Here is a 16,424-nt window from a genome sequence, read left to right as displayed (position 1 = left end):
GTCAAAAATGGGAAAAACCTATTTTTACCCCATAAAACCCCCCATAAACCCCCGTTCCCATAGTCCGAACATGCTGGTTCGCGAACTCATTCAAGTTTTCCTGCCTTACACCTTCAAACCAAATTTTATCAAAGTCGGACAAAAATTACTCAAGTTATCGTGCGGATGGACACACACACATATATATATATATATATATAAATTTGAACGAATGGTGTTTTTGGCCTCTGGGGACATCAAAATGAAAAAGTAAATCGGTCCCGGGCTTAGGTCTTACCATGAGACCTACGGTAATAGCTACTTCCCTATAGGGAAATTCGCTAAAATCATTGAAACTTGCTGTGCTTGAAATGAAGTAGAATAAGAAGTGATAGGTTTCTGTTGAAATGTTGTTGTATGGTTGTCCTTACTTGTAGCAGACCTAGCATGTAACTGATAGAGTGTCTTCAATTTGGTCTTGATTTAAGAACTTGACTATTTCAAACTACTTCAGGTATAGAAAATGTTTCACACTTACACTTAAGATAGTTTCTAAAAGCCATCTAGTTGTTTGAGAAGGTCGCTATCAGTGGCGTAGCCTGGTTTGGAGCACCCTATATGGAGCATGGATGGCCCAAGCCACACTTCCCCGTACCAGGGGGTCAGAGGGGCTATGTGGTCCGGGTGTCCTCCCCCGGGGAAAAGGTTGAAAAAATAATAAACTGTAAAACATGAATTGGTATTTTAATTAGGTTTATTATATTTAACATATTATATTAGGGCGTTCGAAATTAAAACATTAATTTGTATTAAGTGCATTGGACGGAACTTATAATAATTACTTATAAATCTCCTCAAAACAGGATAGCTTTACTGAGTGCACGTGCAAAGGACGCGAATATACAAATGGTGGGTAGATGTCGGTGACGTTTAAGCACTTAGTTTGAAAATATTGCCCGTTTGGCGAAAAAAATCCTAGCCTGGCGCCGCCCCCGCCCACTAGTGCTTGTCACCCTGGAGCGACTGCGCTTACCCATTGTAGAGGAGAACCATTAAAGCGATCAGGTCTAGTTTCGGGAATCTTACGTGAACAGAAGATGAAGCTGAGATGTCACTAATTTTTCCCCCCAAACAAATTCCAGACGTCTAGACGATCTTTTGAGAATAGAAACTACCTCCACAATAGTGACTTCAATTTCTCTGTGAATATTCAAAGCTGGAAGTCCACTCAGTCTAAAAACACAGCTTGACTTAACAACATCACAACAAACACTGTACTTACCACTACAATCACTGTACTCAAATCAAAAATTCAACGATTGTCCACTACACACAGAACACAGGGCGAGCGCGTCAAGGTCAAGTGAGCATTGGTGCAACCGGGAGCAGCTACGGCGCTATAGTGTCGACGGTACGTTCACGTAGTCACTATCGCCAGTCGCCAGTCGCCACTATCACTATGAGGCAGGTGTTCGAAATGTTAACATGTAGTCGTGCTTTCTCTGTCCATCTGCATGGTCTGCATAGGCCTAAAAATACTCGTTACAAAACGAGTGCTCCTTGCTGTCTTTAATTTAAATATGTTGTAAGAATAGTTTTAAAGTTAATGATATTTTAAAAATTAGTGAAAAATGTACGTATATACAGCTGACTCCTGACCCTCGTAAAGAGTCAACCCTAGGTCCTTGGGGGGGGGGCTTAAGCCCACGAAGCCCCCCCCCCTGGGTGCGCCACTGGTTGTAACAATGTAACAAAAACATCGGTAACCTACCATCGATGTAAAAAACCATCGAACGATCGAACATTGATAGGAAAACGATGTTTCGAAAACATCGACTATCGATGCTTATCCCTTTCTTTCACAAAACCTTGCTCGCTGCGACTGACCAAGTGAAGCCTTGGATACTCGCGTGAAGTTGGCCCCACCAAAATGAGCACAAATTATAAAAACTAAAACATATCCATAATTTAGTGCTGAATTTGTGCTTCTCAAAGGTATATATAATATATAAATTTGTGCTCAACAATAACACACCAAAAAATTCTAAAAACTGTTGGCGGGGGTAACTTCACGTTCATCTATCAACTCGCCCGTTGCTCGACTCGCCTGCATGTCTACACCATGCGAGTTAGAGAGCGAGTGGCAACTCGTACACTGACTCGCCCACCGTACTCGACCCGTGTAAACCAGGCTTTAGGCTCTGGCTCTACGCTCTACTACACTACTTCATCTGTCATCTACACTCTACAGAAACAGAACAGAAACAGAGAACAGCAACAGCAGCAACAGAAAAACACTAAACAGAACGCAGAACGGTACAGTTACAGAAACAGAAGTAATCAAATATCAAAATCATATGTTCTTCCTAAATCCCATTAAAAATAAATTGTGGAACAATGAACAGTTGAAATGAATAATAATTAATTTTGTAGAGATTTTACACAGTATTTATTAATAGTATTATTCATAATCATTTTTGTTTAAGTTTGTAAAACGTAGGCTATTTGTAAAATGAAATGTATTCAGTTCGTGCTATTTAGTGATATTTAAATCTAGTAATAAGAACTTAATATTTTAATTTCCTGAAAAAAAATCAAAGAAAATTATTTAGGCAGGGTTAGGTGCAGGCAGAGCAGAGCAGACTATCTTCTTAACTTCAAAGTTAATAAGGTAAGCGCAAGTTTAGTAAAATATTGTAGGATAACCTAGACTAGTCTAGGCCTATATGCCTAGTTAATTTCTATTTTAGATTATGCCTAGGTTATATCCACTTATTTTTAATTTGTTAAAATTCAGGTTTTAAAATCCTAATTAGGTAACAAAAATTGGTTTAAAATGAGGCTGTTGCTTAGTTGTATATATATGTTTTGTGTTTAAATGTTTTTAATGTAAATAAGACGCAATCAATCCAACTTTGTTGGTCAAAGATGAAGTAACCAAGTACAAGTAAGTATAAGTATTTTTACTTCTTTTGCACATAGCCTAAGTTATAAATAAGCATATCAACCTAGCCTAAAGGGTTGAGTTTTAGATTGTTGCATAAAGATAAAGTGCATAGCCTAGGATTTAAGAAATGATTTAACTTAGCCTATGCGGGTACAGTTTCTTAACTGGTCTACTTATGCTAATATTGATTGAGGCTGCACTTTACTTTAGGTCCTACACTCATTCGAATGAAAGTATCGATTATTTGATTAATCGATTATTCGATTAATCGATATATCGATTAATCGATATATCGATATATCGATCGATATTTTCATTCGAATGAGTGTAGGACCTAAAGTAAAGTGCAGCCTTGATTGAAACTATCGAATTGAAAATATTGATTAATAATCGATATTTTTAAATATATCTATTATATAATAAAACTATCATAACCTAACCTAACCAACCAAACTTGCTGATGGTGAAAAAAATCGCATGAAGGTTTACCAATCGAATCGATAGTTTCAATAAATATTAACTTAGCATACTTAGCCCAGTTAAGAAACTGTACCCATTAAATCTTAGTGAAGGTTTACCAATCAAATCGATAGTTTCAATCTAGCTTCAAGCCCAATCCTAACTCTAGGCTCAGGCCTATTATCCCACTCAATGTGGCTAATCCAGTAGGTTGTGTACTTCCTGCCGATCTAGTCCGGTTAAACCAATGTGCTGATAAAAATTTTCCGGTTAAAGAGATGTCATTACCGCTGAGTGTAGTCCGGTTAAACCGATGTCCTGTTAGAAGGTGCCCGTATAAGAGGGAGTCTTACTGTAAGTTAATAATGATTAAGTTAAAAGTGGACGAAACAATTAGCCTAAGTTAATTTTATAATCCTATATGCATTTATAATGTTAACGTAAGTTAAGTTAACTTATTGAATACTGCGTTGATTTTCTAAAAGAAGAATAACTTTCTGATCCTATAAAAAAAAAAAATCATAAGCTTTAGTTTTTGTTTATCATACTTAGTTTGTGGCCTGGTTTTAGTTGTTGTTTTTAGCGAATTTCCCCTATAACTTAGGGAATAAGCTATTACGTAGTACTCATGGTAAGACCTGGACCTGGGACCAATTTACTTTTTCGTTTTGAGGTCCCTAGAGACCAAAAACACAAACCGTTCAAATTCATATATATTTATATATGTGTCCGTTAGCGCAATAACTCGAGCAAATGATTTTGATGAAATTTGGTACAAACGTGTAAACCTACGTTTATTCAAACGAGTTCGCGATCCAGCATGATCGGACTATGGGAACAGGGATTTAAGGGGGGTTTTATCGGGTAAAAATTGGGTTTTCCCATTTTTGACCCTAAAAACTTAAAATTTAGCATTTTCTTTCCAAAGCATTTTGTAGAGCTAAATAAACAAATAATTTAGTATATTGAAGCGTTATTATGCGCCTAAGCTTAATGGTTACGGAGAAAAAAAAAACAAAAAAAAACTGTAAATTAAAAATTCCAATGTTATTCTTATGGAGAATAAGTAAACTGTTGTAGTTGGCTTGTTTATTATCATATTTTGATCAAATTTGGAAAATCCATTCATTTCAAACTATTATTTTAGTAACTTTTTTACTAACATTTTACAAAAAAACACCTTTTTGCCCCAAACACCCTGTTGCAGCAAACCAGTTTATTTTCAGGCCACAAGCTCAATTTTTGTTTCAAATTTATTCTTTCCTAAATAAATTTCCTAAAGCATCTTTTGTAGTTTGAACTAGTCTCGAGGAACATAGGGCCTTTATCAATCAATGTTTGGTTAGGTAATCACTCTTTTCTTGTTGTCATTCTAGTGGCTTAGATTTTCTTAAATTATGTATGATCATATTCTTTAACTTTTGTTATAGTGGTTGTCACCACTGTTAGATTAGAAACTAAAATCATATTAAAAGCAAAGTGAACTGGAAGTTAACTTACTGTAATTTATTCTAACATCTCCATTCATAAATAAACAACACCCAAGCTATTTAATCAGTATGATCAAATCAACATAAGTACCTGTAATAACATACATAAAATATCAATCACAGCAATTATTATTGTCAATTATTTTATAGGTATGTCAAACCGTGGACGAGGGAGAGGAAGAGGCTTTGGGAGAGGAAAATATAATGAATTCAGACAGAATGAGAGCTCTTGTAAGTAAAATCGAAATTTCACAAAATTCAGTATGGAGTGTAACTTAATTGTTTATCACATTTAGGCAGCCCTTTACAATTTAAAGAAGAGATTACGTCACATTTGGCACTTATTTGTTAAGCCTAGAAGTTACTGGTATAGGTCGGCCGCTTAGAAAACGACCTCCTCGTAGCATTGGTGCGAGAGAGAGATACCGAGCTGTGGGAGTGAGACAGACTATGGCTCTTCACCCACTTCGCTGCTGCCCCACCCTTCCCGAACACACGCCCCCTTAAATTGCAACTAAAATATTAACAACAATTAAATTATTCAGCCATGTCCCGATTTTTCCCTAACCTAAGGTGGCAACCCTGCCTCTCAGCGCCCTAGGCCCAACTTATAGTAGCGCATCTTTGCAATATGTACAGGGTGTCATGCAACCTTATGAAAAAACTTTGTCTCGTTACTCAACATGTCAAAAGAAACAAAAAATGTAAATAACATTTGTCCTATCCCTTTCCGTTTTCTGTCTATCTGTATGTGATTTTTACAAACACATTCATAACACCTTAATTGTTTGAGCTACAGCATTAAAACTCTGTAAAAATGTTTATCTTATTGACCACTGTGTTTGTCCAAAATATGAATAAAAACTCATGAAACGTTAAAAATGGCGGCTTTAAAAAATATTTGATGCCTATTCCATGAATACCGTAAATTTTACAAAATATTTGGAAGACGTAAAATTTTGTACATTTTATACAGATTACAACGTTATCTTGTAAGCTTAGTTTGGACATAGAATAACTGAGAAATTGAAATTGGTTTTTTTCTTGTTATACTTTCAGTTTACTCCATTTAAATAATGTTAAAAAGTAGTTTGAAAAATTTAACGTTTTTTAAAAAATTGTGTGCGGCCATTCCCGATCTGGTACGGTGCCAATGCCTTTCGTCTTTGATTATGCTCTAGCGTCGGTCGAAGGCGGACCTATACCACGTTAGCGTGTAGTGTGCGACTTGCTTTTTGTTGTAGTGTAGGTTGGTAGTAAATTTCTCTATAAAATCCCCGTCTGGCAAGCTTGAAAATCAACTTGTTGGCCTGTCATTTTCCCTCCAATTGGCAATACAATGTGACCGGCTAAGTTCCAAGCAGTGCTGCTATCTGTGGGTGTTTTATCTGTGGGTAAAGCAGGATACCGCCACACGTTATTTGCTATTCGTCAGAACGAAATTTGAAAGCCAACATCCCGGCAAACGGGTTTGTTCGACGCTGCAGGCTGCGTCACACTAGGGCTACGCCTGCCATTTGACGGGCCGCAGCGAAGGCGTTAAATGGAGAAAACTGAATGTATAACAAGAAAAAAAATAATTTTCCAGTTATTCTTTGTCCAAACTAAGCTTATAAGATATCGTTATAATCTGCATAAAATGAACGAAACTTTACATTTCTTGCAAATAGTTTGTAAAATTAACGGTTATCATGGGATTTTGCATCAAATATTAAAAAATAGTGCCATATTTAAACTGTTTTTAAACAAGATTTTTATTCATATAAAGTCAAACATAGTGGTCAATAAAGATAAACATTTTTACAGAATGTCAATGCTGTAACTCAAACAGTTAAGGAGTTATGAATGTTTTTGTAAAATCACATACAGACAGATAGACCTAAAACGGAATGACATAGGACACGATATACTACATCTTTTGTTTCTTTTGACATGCTGAGTAACGTGACAAAGTTTGTTCATAAGGTTGCAAGACACCATGTATAGGTCTAAATATGTATATATAATGGTTTTTACAGGCAGAGAAATTAGCTTCCAACAGCTGGAAGGCCTTTCGTAAAAGCGGTTTGCGATAGCCATTACAAAGGTCCCCCCACCCCCCTACCCCCATACCCTATTGCATACCCCCTGATTTAAGCCCCCGTCCTAGCTGGGTGACCATTGGGATGCATGCCACACACACAATACACGCGACGCACCTGATGCACGTGTCTACCGGGCCTATTCGGTAAATTTGCCCTGGATGTAGGCTGTAATTAAACCTGTTGTTTAATTGTGATCAAATAAGCATACTGGATTTTTTTTAGAAATCTATCCCGAATCATCTTCATAAGCCTGTACACATCATGTAAATTTGAAATCTATATAAATAATTTAAACTAAAAACTAAATGTAGCCTTCATGAACAGTGGTGATTAATGCATAAGAATTATTCAGATTGACAGAGAAATATTGCTTCATAAACAAATTGTTAGATGATGACTAAGGGATTGTTGTTAAAGGAATACAATTTTCAACAGTAGAGTAAATGCTCAAGGTATAGGAGGCATTGTAGTAGTAGGTACCACACATAAACCTCGCTGCCACTCCACATATTTTGTGTAGCTTTTGTATCTTTTCTTTAGAGAGAGTTGATTATCTACAACGTCATATGTCCAAAACGTCAGTGATTTGCCGCCATCATTTTTAAATTCTCACAATGTGCAGAGTATTGAGCAACTCGCCCACCTTTGCTTATCATAATTACTTAAACAATTTGATGACTCCTCGCCTCTGGCTCTTTAATTAGTTTGGATAATTGACTCTTAGAAGTAAAATGTCCTCGTTACACTATCTTGTGAGTCAATTTGGATGGTTTTTTAGTCACCCAAGCTAATGAGATTCAACTGTAGTCTTAACTGTAGAGTAGCTTGCTAAAAGATTATCAGTATTGGTATGTTTACAGATGGTTTTGGTTGGCGAGGCAGAGGACGCGGAAGTTTTTCATCTTATGAAAATACCCTCAATCAAAGCGACAAGCTGCAGAATAAGATTGAAAGACACCCTCCTGGTTAGTTCTTTGTAATGTTTAATGCAATAAATTGTATCTAGCCTAATTTTACCTAACACTAACTATTGGAAACAAACTTAGTAAAAGGTACTTTATGAGGAAGTCATTTTTTAATTATATAAATAAATATGGAGCAATACTATATAATTTATAATTTCTTAACTGTTGTAAATGATTAAGACCAGACACTGAAGAAAATGCACAAAAGTTATGACCTGACTTTGGCTAGCCATGTGAAGATAGTATTACATTTAGTCTTAATTTTTATGTCCCTACATTAATGTATAAAAAGTTAATCAATTGACGACGAGTCACAAGTGTGTGTTTAACGATGAGGTAGGCATAGTATTTTTACCAACCCACTGGTGCTTGAGTAATTTTTTGAATCTACTCTGCGAGCGCTAGTGTAGATGTGAGCTCATAGTTTCACTCATTCTGGTCGGCTGATGGTATCTCAGTTTGCTAAGGTGTTTCACCTTAGTGAAGTAGTGTTGAGTTCTTTCTACATGCATGGATTTGAATCCATTACATGTGCAATCCATATTAAGCTTACTAATGTGTTGTGAACAGTCCAGCTTGAATAAACGTTGTCCAGCTTGGGTGGAAGTTGGCGGCATTAGTGAGTTTTAAACATTGACTATTGGTTTTAAAGGGATTGCACGCAACACCTGTTTTGCTTCTTTTTTAGTATTGAAGAGGAGAAAGTGGATTTTTCTGTTCTGTTAAAACACATAATTGCTAAAAGACAAACATGACATAGCCTAAAAAAATTAATTAATAGAAAAATAAAATGCAAAAGAATAATTCTGTGGCAATGGAATAAATCTTTTTTTGTGACAAAATGTTTCTTTGACTATTTTGACGGTCCTATGAGATTTAGAAGCTGAACAAGAGAGCTCTGAAACTATTCCTCTAATAAAAAATAATAGATTGCTGATTACAAAAGGTGTATAGCCTGATATTATAGTCATTGTTTCAATCCCAGCGGCAAAAATGAATTAATAATTTCGGTTGGTTACACGGACAATAACGCTTGAACAGCAAGTTCAAGTTTATCGTTGTAGATCATAGACGGAGACGTTAGAATTTCGAGAGGAGTCAGTTGTGGGAAGGTTGGATATGAGACTGAGAGTTTCTACTGTAATTGCATTTTCAAAGCCTAATTTCAGTAGCACTTTTTAAAGAAAAATATCATTTTATGTCCCTAAAATAGGCACGCAAGCCTAGACAAATAATAATTTGGGCTTGGCGTAAAGGAAAATTCCATACACCTAGTAAGGTAACCTTATTAAAGTAATGGTGGTAACAGATTTTTAGTATGTGTAAAGGCATCAGGCGTGAAGAGTTAAATACAATTTGTTTTCAGATTCCAGCCAAGAAATTGAAGAGAAGCAACCAATCTTCACTCCGCAGCCCCAGTTAGATTACCACTCAACGAACTTCCTGACAAACCTGAGATCAGTTTGGAACTTATGTATGTTTTCTTTAGTGATAAAAAACTAAAATTTTGAACAAAAAACCTTATAAAAATGAAAATTTAAATGTGTGAATACACTGTACTACTCAAACCCCTAAGAGCTGAACCCCTCAAGAGATGAACATCCAGTTTGCAAAGTTTTAGTGATGTTTATAAGGAACTAAAAATAAGGCCTTTGTAGGAACCCTCGTACGATTACTTTAAAATCTTGTAATTAGAATTTCTTTCTATGTACGATTGTGTATATTGTTTTCATTACTCACTTCTTATTTAGATAGAATTAATTATTTATCAAAATATCTATGTTGAATGTAATCTCTAATGTAAAATTTTCCTTATTTGATTTGCTAGTTGATTGTGAGTTTCCAATGCTATTTGCCGATCGGTTCCCTCTTCTTCTCAGTCTTCTTTTGACTTCTTTGTTCAGAAGCACTCTAACCTGCGATGATGTAATATGTGAGTTGAACATGTAACGTAAATGTTGGGCTTTAATCCATTTGATTGCTCAATACCTACCATTGATTGTTATTATGTTTGGGGTGCATGAGTTTTTGTTTGAATGAACATTCACTGTTAAAGATATCATTTTAAATATTATTTAAATTACTCTATACCACTTAGATAATTTCCATCATGTAATTTGCCAAACAAAGCTCATTACATTTACTTGCATGTTCATTACTCGCTAAGTAGCAACTCTGTCTTATATCAAAACTTTCCTATCCAAGCGAGTTTAGTAAGACAAACTTGTTTGTGCATTTGATTATTGTGTGCAATAACTGTGTCAACTTTCTTTATCGGCCTCTTACAACTGTTGAGCTGTCTGTTTATAAAAAAAATATTATAATAAAAGGTTAGCGGATAACTTGGGCCTAACTTAAAACTAACTTAGACTAACTTGGGACTAACTTAGAATAAATACAGGTAGGTCACAGTACCCACAGACATACTTGGGAATAACGAATAGAAATTCTATCGAATAGCACTATTCATTAGTTTTTTGGCTAACTTCTATTTTATTAGTTTGTTTTTAAATTAACTAACTAATAACTTCTATCAGTTACTTTTTACGGGACTAACTAATAACTTCTAACTAGTTAGAATTTTCAACTAACTTTCCCAATTATGCGGAAGCATCTCAAATACTGGTTATTTATTTCACATGATCAGTGAGGGTTGCGTGCGGCCGTGAGAGGTCAGCGCCCTTGTAGACAAACAACGCGGGGGGTGGGGAAAGAGAAAGTCAAAGTCCAGTTGCTTTGGAATGCAGTGAGCCTGTGGAAGGGTAGTGACGGCCATTATCTACACCCCAAGCACTGATGGGTGGGAAGGGGAAATGTTTGTTTGGTGATTGATATATCATCTCAAGTGTCAAAGCATTGTCTTTAGTTGATGTTCATTATCTGACAAGTTTTATGTCATTTGTTTATGTTGTAGTAATGTAAAATGTGACAATGTTTGATTAAAACACAAGTACCAGGGGACCGAACTTGCTCGAGGTGTTTGATTTGTTCAAGAGGTAAAAAATAGAGCTTATAAGCCTACAAATATTTTCAGTCTTACTACGATTAATTAAGTAGTAAAGTCAATTCGTTTTTGTTAGACATCCACTTATCCTCAATTTAGTCTACAAAACTTTTTAATTTGGACGATCAATCTATAAAATGTCCACAATAAGCTTCAATCAATATAAAACTCATGATACATAACATCTGTTATCTGACGACCGTTATTGCATTAAGTCACTGGGATCGTGGAACGTTGCAACTATAATTACGGGATGGTGTAATAACGCATCAATTCGTGCGGTGCATCGTCGAAAAATACAAATCTCCTTGGCCTTTCCTTTAGATTTTTAGTTCAATGTCAGTGTATATTGTTTTGCAGTAAAACACTTAATGTTTTAAAATCCATATTTTTAGCCCATGAGCTGTGATATAACTAAAAAATTGTTTTTACCTTTTGTCTACAGCTCAATAAGTTGTAACTTCCGTTACGGCCGTTTTGACTTAATGTTTTTGAACAGTCGTAATTATCCCTTTGGTTAGTAAGACATCATACAATGCAAATGTATTATACAAGCAATTTTCAATAGCATTGAAATTGGAGGAAATCGTAGGAGCCATTTTTTAAATCATATCTTGCGCAATCTTTACTCATATTATAGTATATATTAGTAACCAAGATGTGACATTAAAAAATACTTTAAAACAACTGCCCAACGAACAACTAATTTCTACTAAAACTAACTTTATTTTCTATCAGTTAGTTTTTCAACTAACTAATAACTTCTATCAGTTACTTTTTAAACTAACTAACTTATAACTTCTATCAGTTACTTTTTACGGGACTAACTTATAACTTCTAACTAGTTAGAATTTTTGACTAACTTTCCCAACTATGCCCACAGAAAACAAACAATTTTCCACACTCTGTGACACTCTGTCATGGTAGTTTAGTCCAATTCTCTTTGTCTTAACTTGAGAAAATCACGAAAGGGACAAACTATTGTGTGTTTCCTTTCTGTGTACTATGCCCTACCTTCATACCTGTGATTTTAAAATCACAACACAATCCTGGCCTAGTGCCTTTCCTTAAACATAACCAATTAATAACAATACCTAGTTCTTAAATTGTAAGAAATTTGCTCAATCCTCTTGATTTTAATAATGTCTTCATTAGTTCTTAAAACTCCTTGTTACATGCTAGGTTCTTTTTTATTTGAGACTGTGTTGAAAATGACAAATGCATTCTTACAAACCCCACATTTTTTTCAGGGAAGAAGAGTGAAAATGTCTCAAGAATGCTGCAGGAATATTTTCTATCAGTTGAAAATCCCTACGATTCAGCCTTCAAAGTTGCTGTTACCTGCCCTGACTTTTATCAGGGGAAACCTATGTCTTTACCTTTAGCAGGTACTTGTATGGTTTGTTTGCACCTCTGAATCATTGTATGGTATTACACTGGCGTAAATTATCTTTACCATAGTAGTTCTGTTAAAATGTCATAAGTCATCAATAAACTACTTGATCATCATCAGACAAGGTTGTAGTGATATATTGCAGTCATAACTACTAACATTGGAAATACATACCACAAATGTAACTTGGAAACAATAAACCTCAATTCATTTTATAAACCCAAATCCAGTGGAGTAGGCTTTGTGATAGAATTGCAATACATTACACACTAAAGACTTGCATGATGAGGATTCTGTGATGGATTAAACCAGTCACCTTTCAAAGGAACAAGGAACTCCACTAAACATAATTTATAGTAGGAAACAAAAATAAAGTCCCATTTCTGCAGGTAGAGTGGACCCGTCCTAATCCAGCTTGTCAAAACAACGCTATTGTTAAGAGCTCGGCAATGCAGGCGAGCCGGGAATACCGCCATCCCCACGCTGTTCCTAGAAGAAATTCCGTGTTCTACTACAATTTGCATAAATTGAACCATAAGACTTGGAGCATCATGTGAAGACTCATTTTGTTCCTCTGAGAAAGAGGAATAAAAAAAATTTTGAGTGAACGCTCTACGATTTCCCGTTATAAGGAAAAATGTAAAAATAGAAATAAGCTGATTAATGAACAAGTAAATTTCGACTCCAGTTGTACTTATAAAAATGTATTGGCCGGTGCTTCCGGTAGGCAATAGGATATAAGTAGGGACGCCATTCAAGATTCTTGTCATTTGCCTATTGGGTCTGATGATGATTGGAGTGTCCAATCGAAATCGATCACCACTTACCATCTTTTTTGTATATTTACCGTCTTGTGAGTATCAGTATAAGCGTAAATATATGTTTTAAGTGTTATAAGACATTTCATTTATTTACTTTCCGTAACTATTCTTACTCAATCGAAGGTATTTTTTGTTATGTCGTTACACATATAATTTAGAACTCTTAGTGTCTTTTTAATGAGAATATACAATCATTAGCGATCATAACATATTTTGAAGTAAATGTAACTGTTAGGTGGGGTAGGCTAATGTTTCTTGTGATTTGGTAATTTAGTAAGGTAGAATTTGAAACTATGACAATAATCCTGAGCAAAGCTTTATCTTATTTACTAGGGTCAATTGTAATTGCATGACTAAAAACCTAGTGATTTGTTTAAATAAAATAACTTTTAATTGAATAAGAGTGGATTATTTGGCTTGTTTCAGTTATTGAAGAGTTGGCTGTGTTTTTAAAACCAAATAAGGAGAAATACGCTTCGTGCCTTACTTTAGATATTAAATTTGATGTGTTTGATATATTCACCAAGCAAAGAAATGGACTACTCACAAAAATGGCATTTGAGGTGTACGAACTTCAATCCAGTAAAGAGATGTTTGTGGAAAGAATAAACAGTTTTATACAAAACCGACAGTACAAAGAGGTATGAATAGTTTGTAACAGTCAAACCTTGATACAATAAACCTGAAGGGACAGAGCAATTATCTTTTTGTTATCAAAGAATTTGTAATGATTTCACACCTTAGACAGCTATTAAAGAATTAAGAGTGCTCAGTCTCTCACTCACTGGTGTATTTTGTGAATCTTTTTGGTCACGTTAGACTTGAATAGAAGGTGGAAGAAATATGTATATAGGCCTAAAGATAACTTTTCCGAATATGGAGTGAATTGTGCTTTAAAGGGTATCTGCTTTACGCTAAATTTGATAAACGGTTAAAACTGGTGGAAAAATTGTTACCATATTTTTTAAATCTAAAGAGCTAATAATATTACACTTTTTTTAATATTATAAAAGTGTTCAAACTTTTAATGGTTTTACATTCATAAAAGTCACTAATAAGATTTGTTTGGTTGTAGGCATGCCAGACGGCGATGTACCTGGGACTCGACCAGTTCGGCATAGAGGACTTTGTTGTGCCGCTGTTGTTCCAAGACAAGTTGACAATCGCTGAGGACTATCTGCGTATTAGTCCTGCCGCGCAGACAGCCACAGCTCAGTACCTCGATCAACTGCTGCAGGGTCGAGTCAACGAGAAGATCATGGATGTTATTAGGTAAGCTCAGCTGTTATTCATCACCGCAAGTACTTTTGTTTATTTCGTCGTACTAATTGGTTGATAAATAAAATTAATTAAAAGCATTTTTTCCCATGAAGTTACATTTTTTTTTCCACCGTATAACATTATCAAGCATACCATTGTAACAATTGTGTAAAATTTGTGACACTTGATATGATACATTTACAAAACACTTGCTTGCAATTTCAACATAATATGATTGTGTATAATGGTGGTTAAAGATCATATAGGATAAATTATAATGACACAATGTTGACAAGCCAAAAACATTCCTTTATGCAAACAAAGTCAGAATGCAATAAATAAATGTATTCAGTAGTGTATCACTATTGATAAGTAGATAGATCATCACTTAGATATATCATTCTTTTACCAAAAGATATAAAAAATGAATTTTATAGCAGACAATTTTATTGTAAACTAAAGACATTTTTAGTAAGAAAGTTATTTTACTCCTATGAGGAATTTTAAAATTTATAATATTGTGAATAGACGATATGTTCCATTTCTCACTTACTCTATTCATTGTACTTGTGTACTTATGAATAAAGGTGATTTTGATTTGATTTAATTTAATTAAGATAATGGACTCTGATGTTTGCTGTGAAACCTGAATTTTTTCATCTCTGAAATTTGGTTAGTATTCCAGTCATTGTTAATTGAATTGGTTATTATGTAGCTGATTTAATGACATTAGGCCTGCTCTCACACAAATATATCCTATCAAATAGGGTTTGACCACAGAGTGTAAGATCTGCAGTGTTGTCGATACCTTACAATCATAATCACAAATTTTAAACGTTGTACTTGTAGCTTATGAGATGTTAATTTTTGTATGAAACTATTTTTGAATATTCATAGGCGAAGGACCAGTCCCTGGTGTTAGGACAAATGAGAAAAACATAAATGAAACAGTACTATCTTATTAGTCAATTGATTCACACCAACATGTTGACGCACAAGGTATTTATTCTATCATATTTTTGATTTTATATCCCAGTTTTCATTTGATATTGTGGTGTGGCGAATAATAGCTGTATTACATCAGAGGAACTGTTTTGATTTTTCGGACCTTAGACTGTAGCTTTTAACTAACTGTTGGTGTTACAGACAGCTGAATATCCCAGAACCAAAACAAGAAAAGCTGCAGTACAAACCCATGTCAAAGCTATTGGCAAGGTTTTTGAAAATATTCAATATTCATCCTAGTAGCTGCCCAAACCTGACTCGCAAGAAAAGAGAGGGAGCTTTGCATTTTGTGATTTGTAAACGCTACAAGTACAATGAAATCGGTGGGTATTTTAAACTGTCCTTTTAACCGCTTTTATGTTGGTTTTGACTTTTGATTATAAGTTGTGTTTTTTGTCTATGAGATGACTTTGATGCTGCTAGTCTAGTTGCCAGTTGGTTATGTTCAAAGAGCTATCTACAGTAAAGTTAATGTAGATTATTTATTTTCTCTTCGGCCACACAAGCTGAGCAGTGTATTTTTTCATTTTTTGTTATTCTTACCTTGTAAAATCAATTAGGTACCACAATATTGTGAGTATAATCTTTAACAACTTATCACTCGACTGCTTTTGATTGAGCTCCTCTATTGTTTTTTATATTTAAAAAGTAATTTTTCTTTTAACTTTAAGAACCTACATAGGCCTACAATATTTTTGACAAACAATTCAGCATGTAGAACAATGAATTTAGGCTTAGCTTTAGCTCAAACAAACGAAACATGTAAAGGAAACAGAAAAATGGAAAAGACTGATAAACCTTATGAAACCCCGGCTTCCAAGTTGTAGTTGTCACAGTTATGATTTGCCTGTACAGAGGGTGAGTGTTGGAGGGAGATGGTGTCAGAGGCTGTATGTGGAGACTCGTATCTGGAGGAGGAGCTAGTCGCTGCAATCAATCTGCACGGAGACCTTGTGGAGGCTGCATTCTTTGCTCGCAAGTTGTAGTTGTTATAGTTATGATTTGCCTGTACAGAGG

The 16,424-nt window shown here is 35.0% G+C and overlaps 1 protein-coding gene across 1 annotated transcript; it reads left to right on the top strand.

The window, feature by feature from the left end:
- The first annotated feature begins 2,444 nt into the window (after positions 1–2,444).
- Positions 2,445–16,393, top strand: LOC128995450 (exonuclease mut-7 homolog). The gene is made up of 10 exons (XM_054420469.1): positions 2,445–2,650; positions 5,026–5,106; positions 7,820–7,924; positions 9,291–9,398; positions 9,753–9,857; positions 12,179–12,316; positions 13,569–13,783; positions 14,218–14,414; positions 15,549–15,730; positions 16,263–16,393. The coding sequence occupies exons 2-10, from the start codon at positions 5,028–5,030 to the stop codon at positions 16,391–16,393; spliced, it is 1,260 nt and encodes a 419-aa protein (XP_054276444.1). The 5' UTR covers positions 2,445–2,650; positions 5,026–5,027.
- The last annotated feature ends 31 nt before the right edge of the window (positions 16,394–16,424 follow it).

The sequence above is a fragment of the Macrosteles quadrilineatus genome, unplaced genomic scaffold (genome assembly GCF_028750875.1).
Source record: "Macrosteles quadrilineatus isolate MER2022 unplaced genomic scaffold, UCM_ALF_1.0 Scaffold_5__1_contigs__length_97177068, whole genome shotgun sequence".
Classification (NCBI taxonomy): Eukaryota; Metazoa; Arthropoda; class Insecta; order Hemiptera; family Cicadellidae; genus Macrosteles; species Macrosteles quadrilineatus.
Note: the sequence above shows the minus strand (reverse complement) of the source record. Positions and strands in the feature narration are given on the sequence as shown.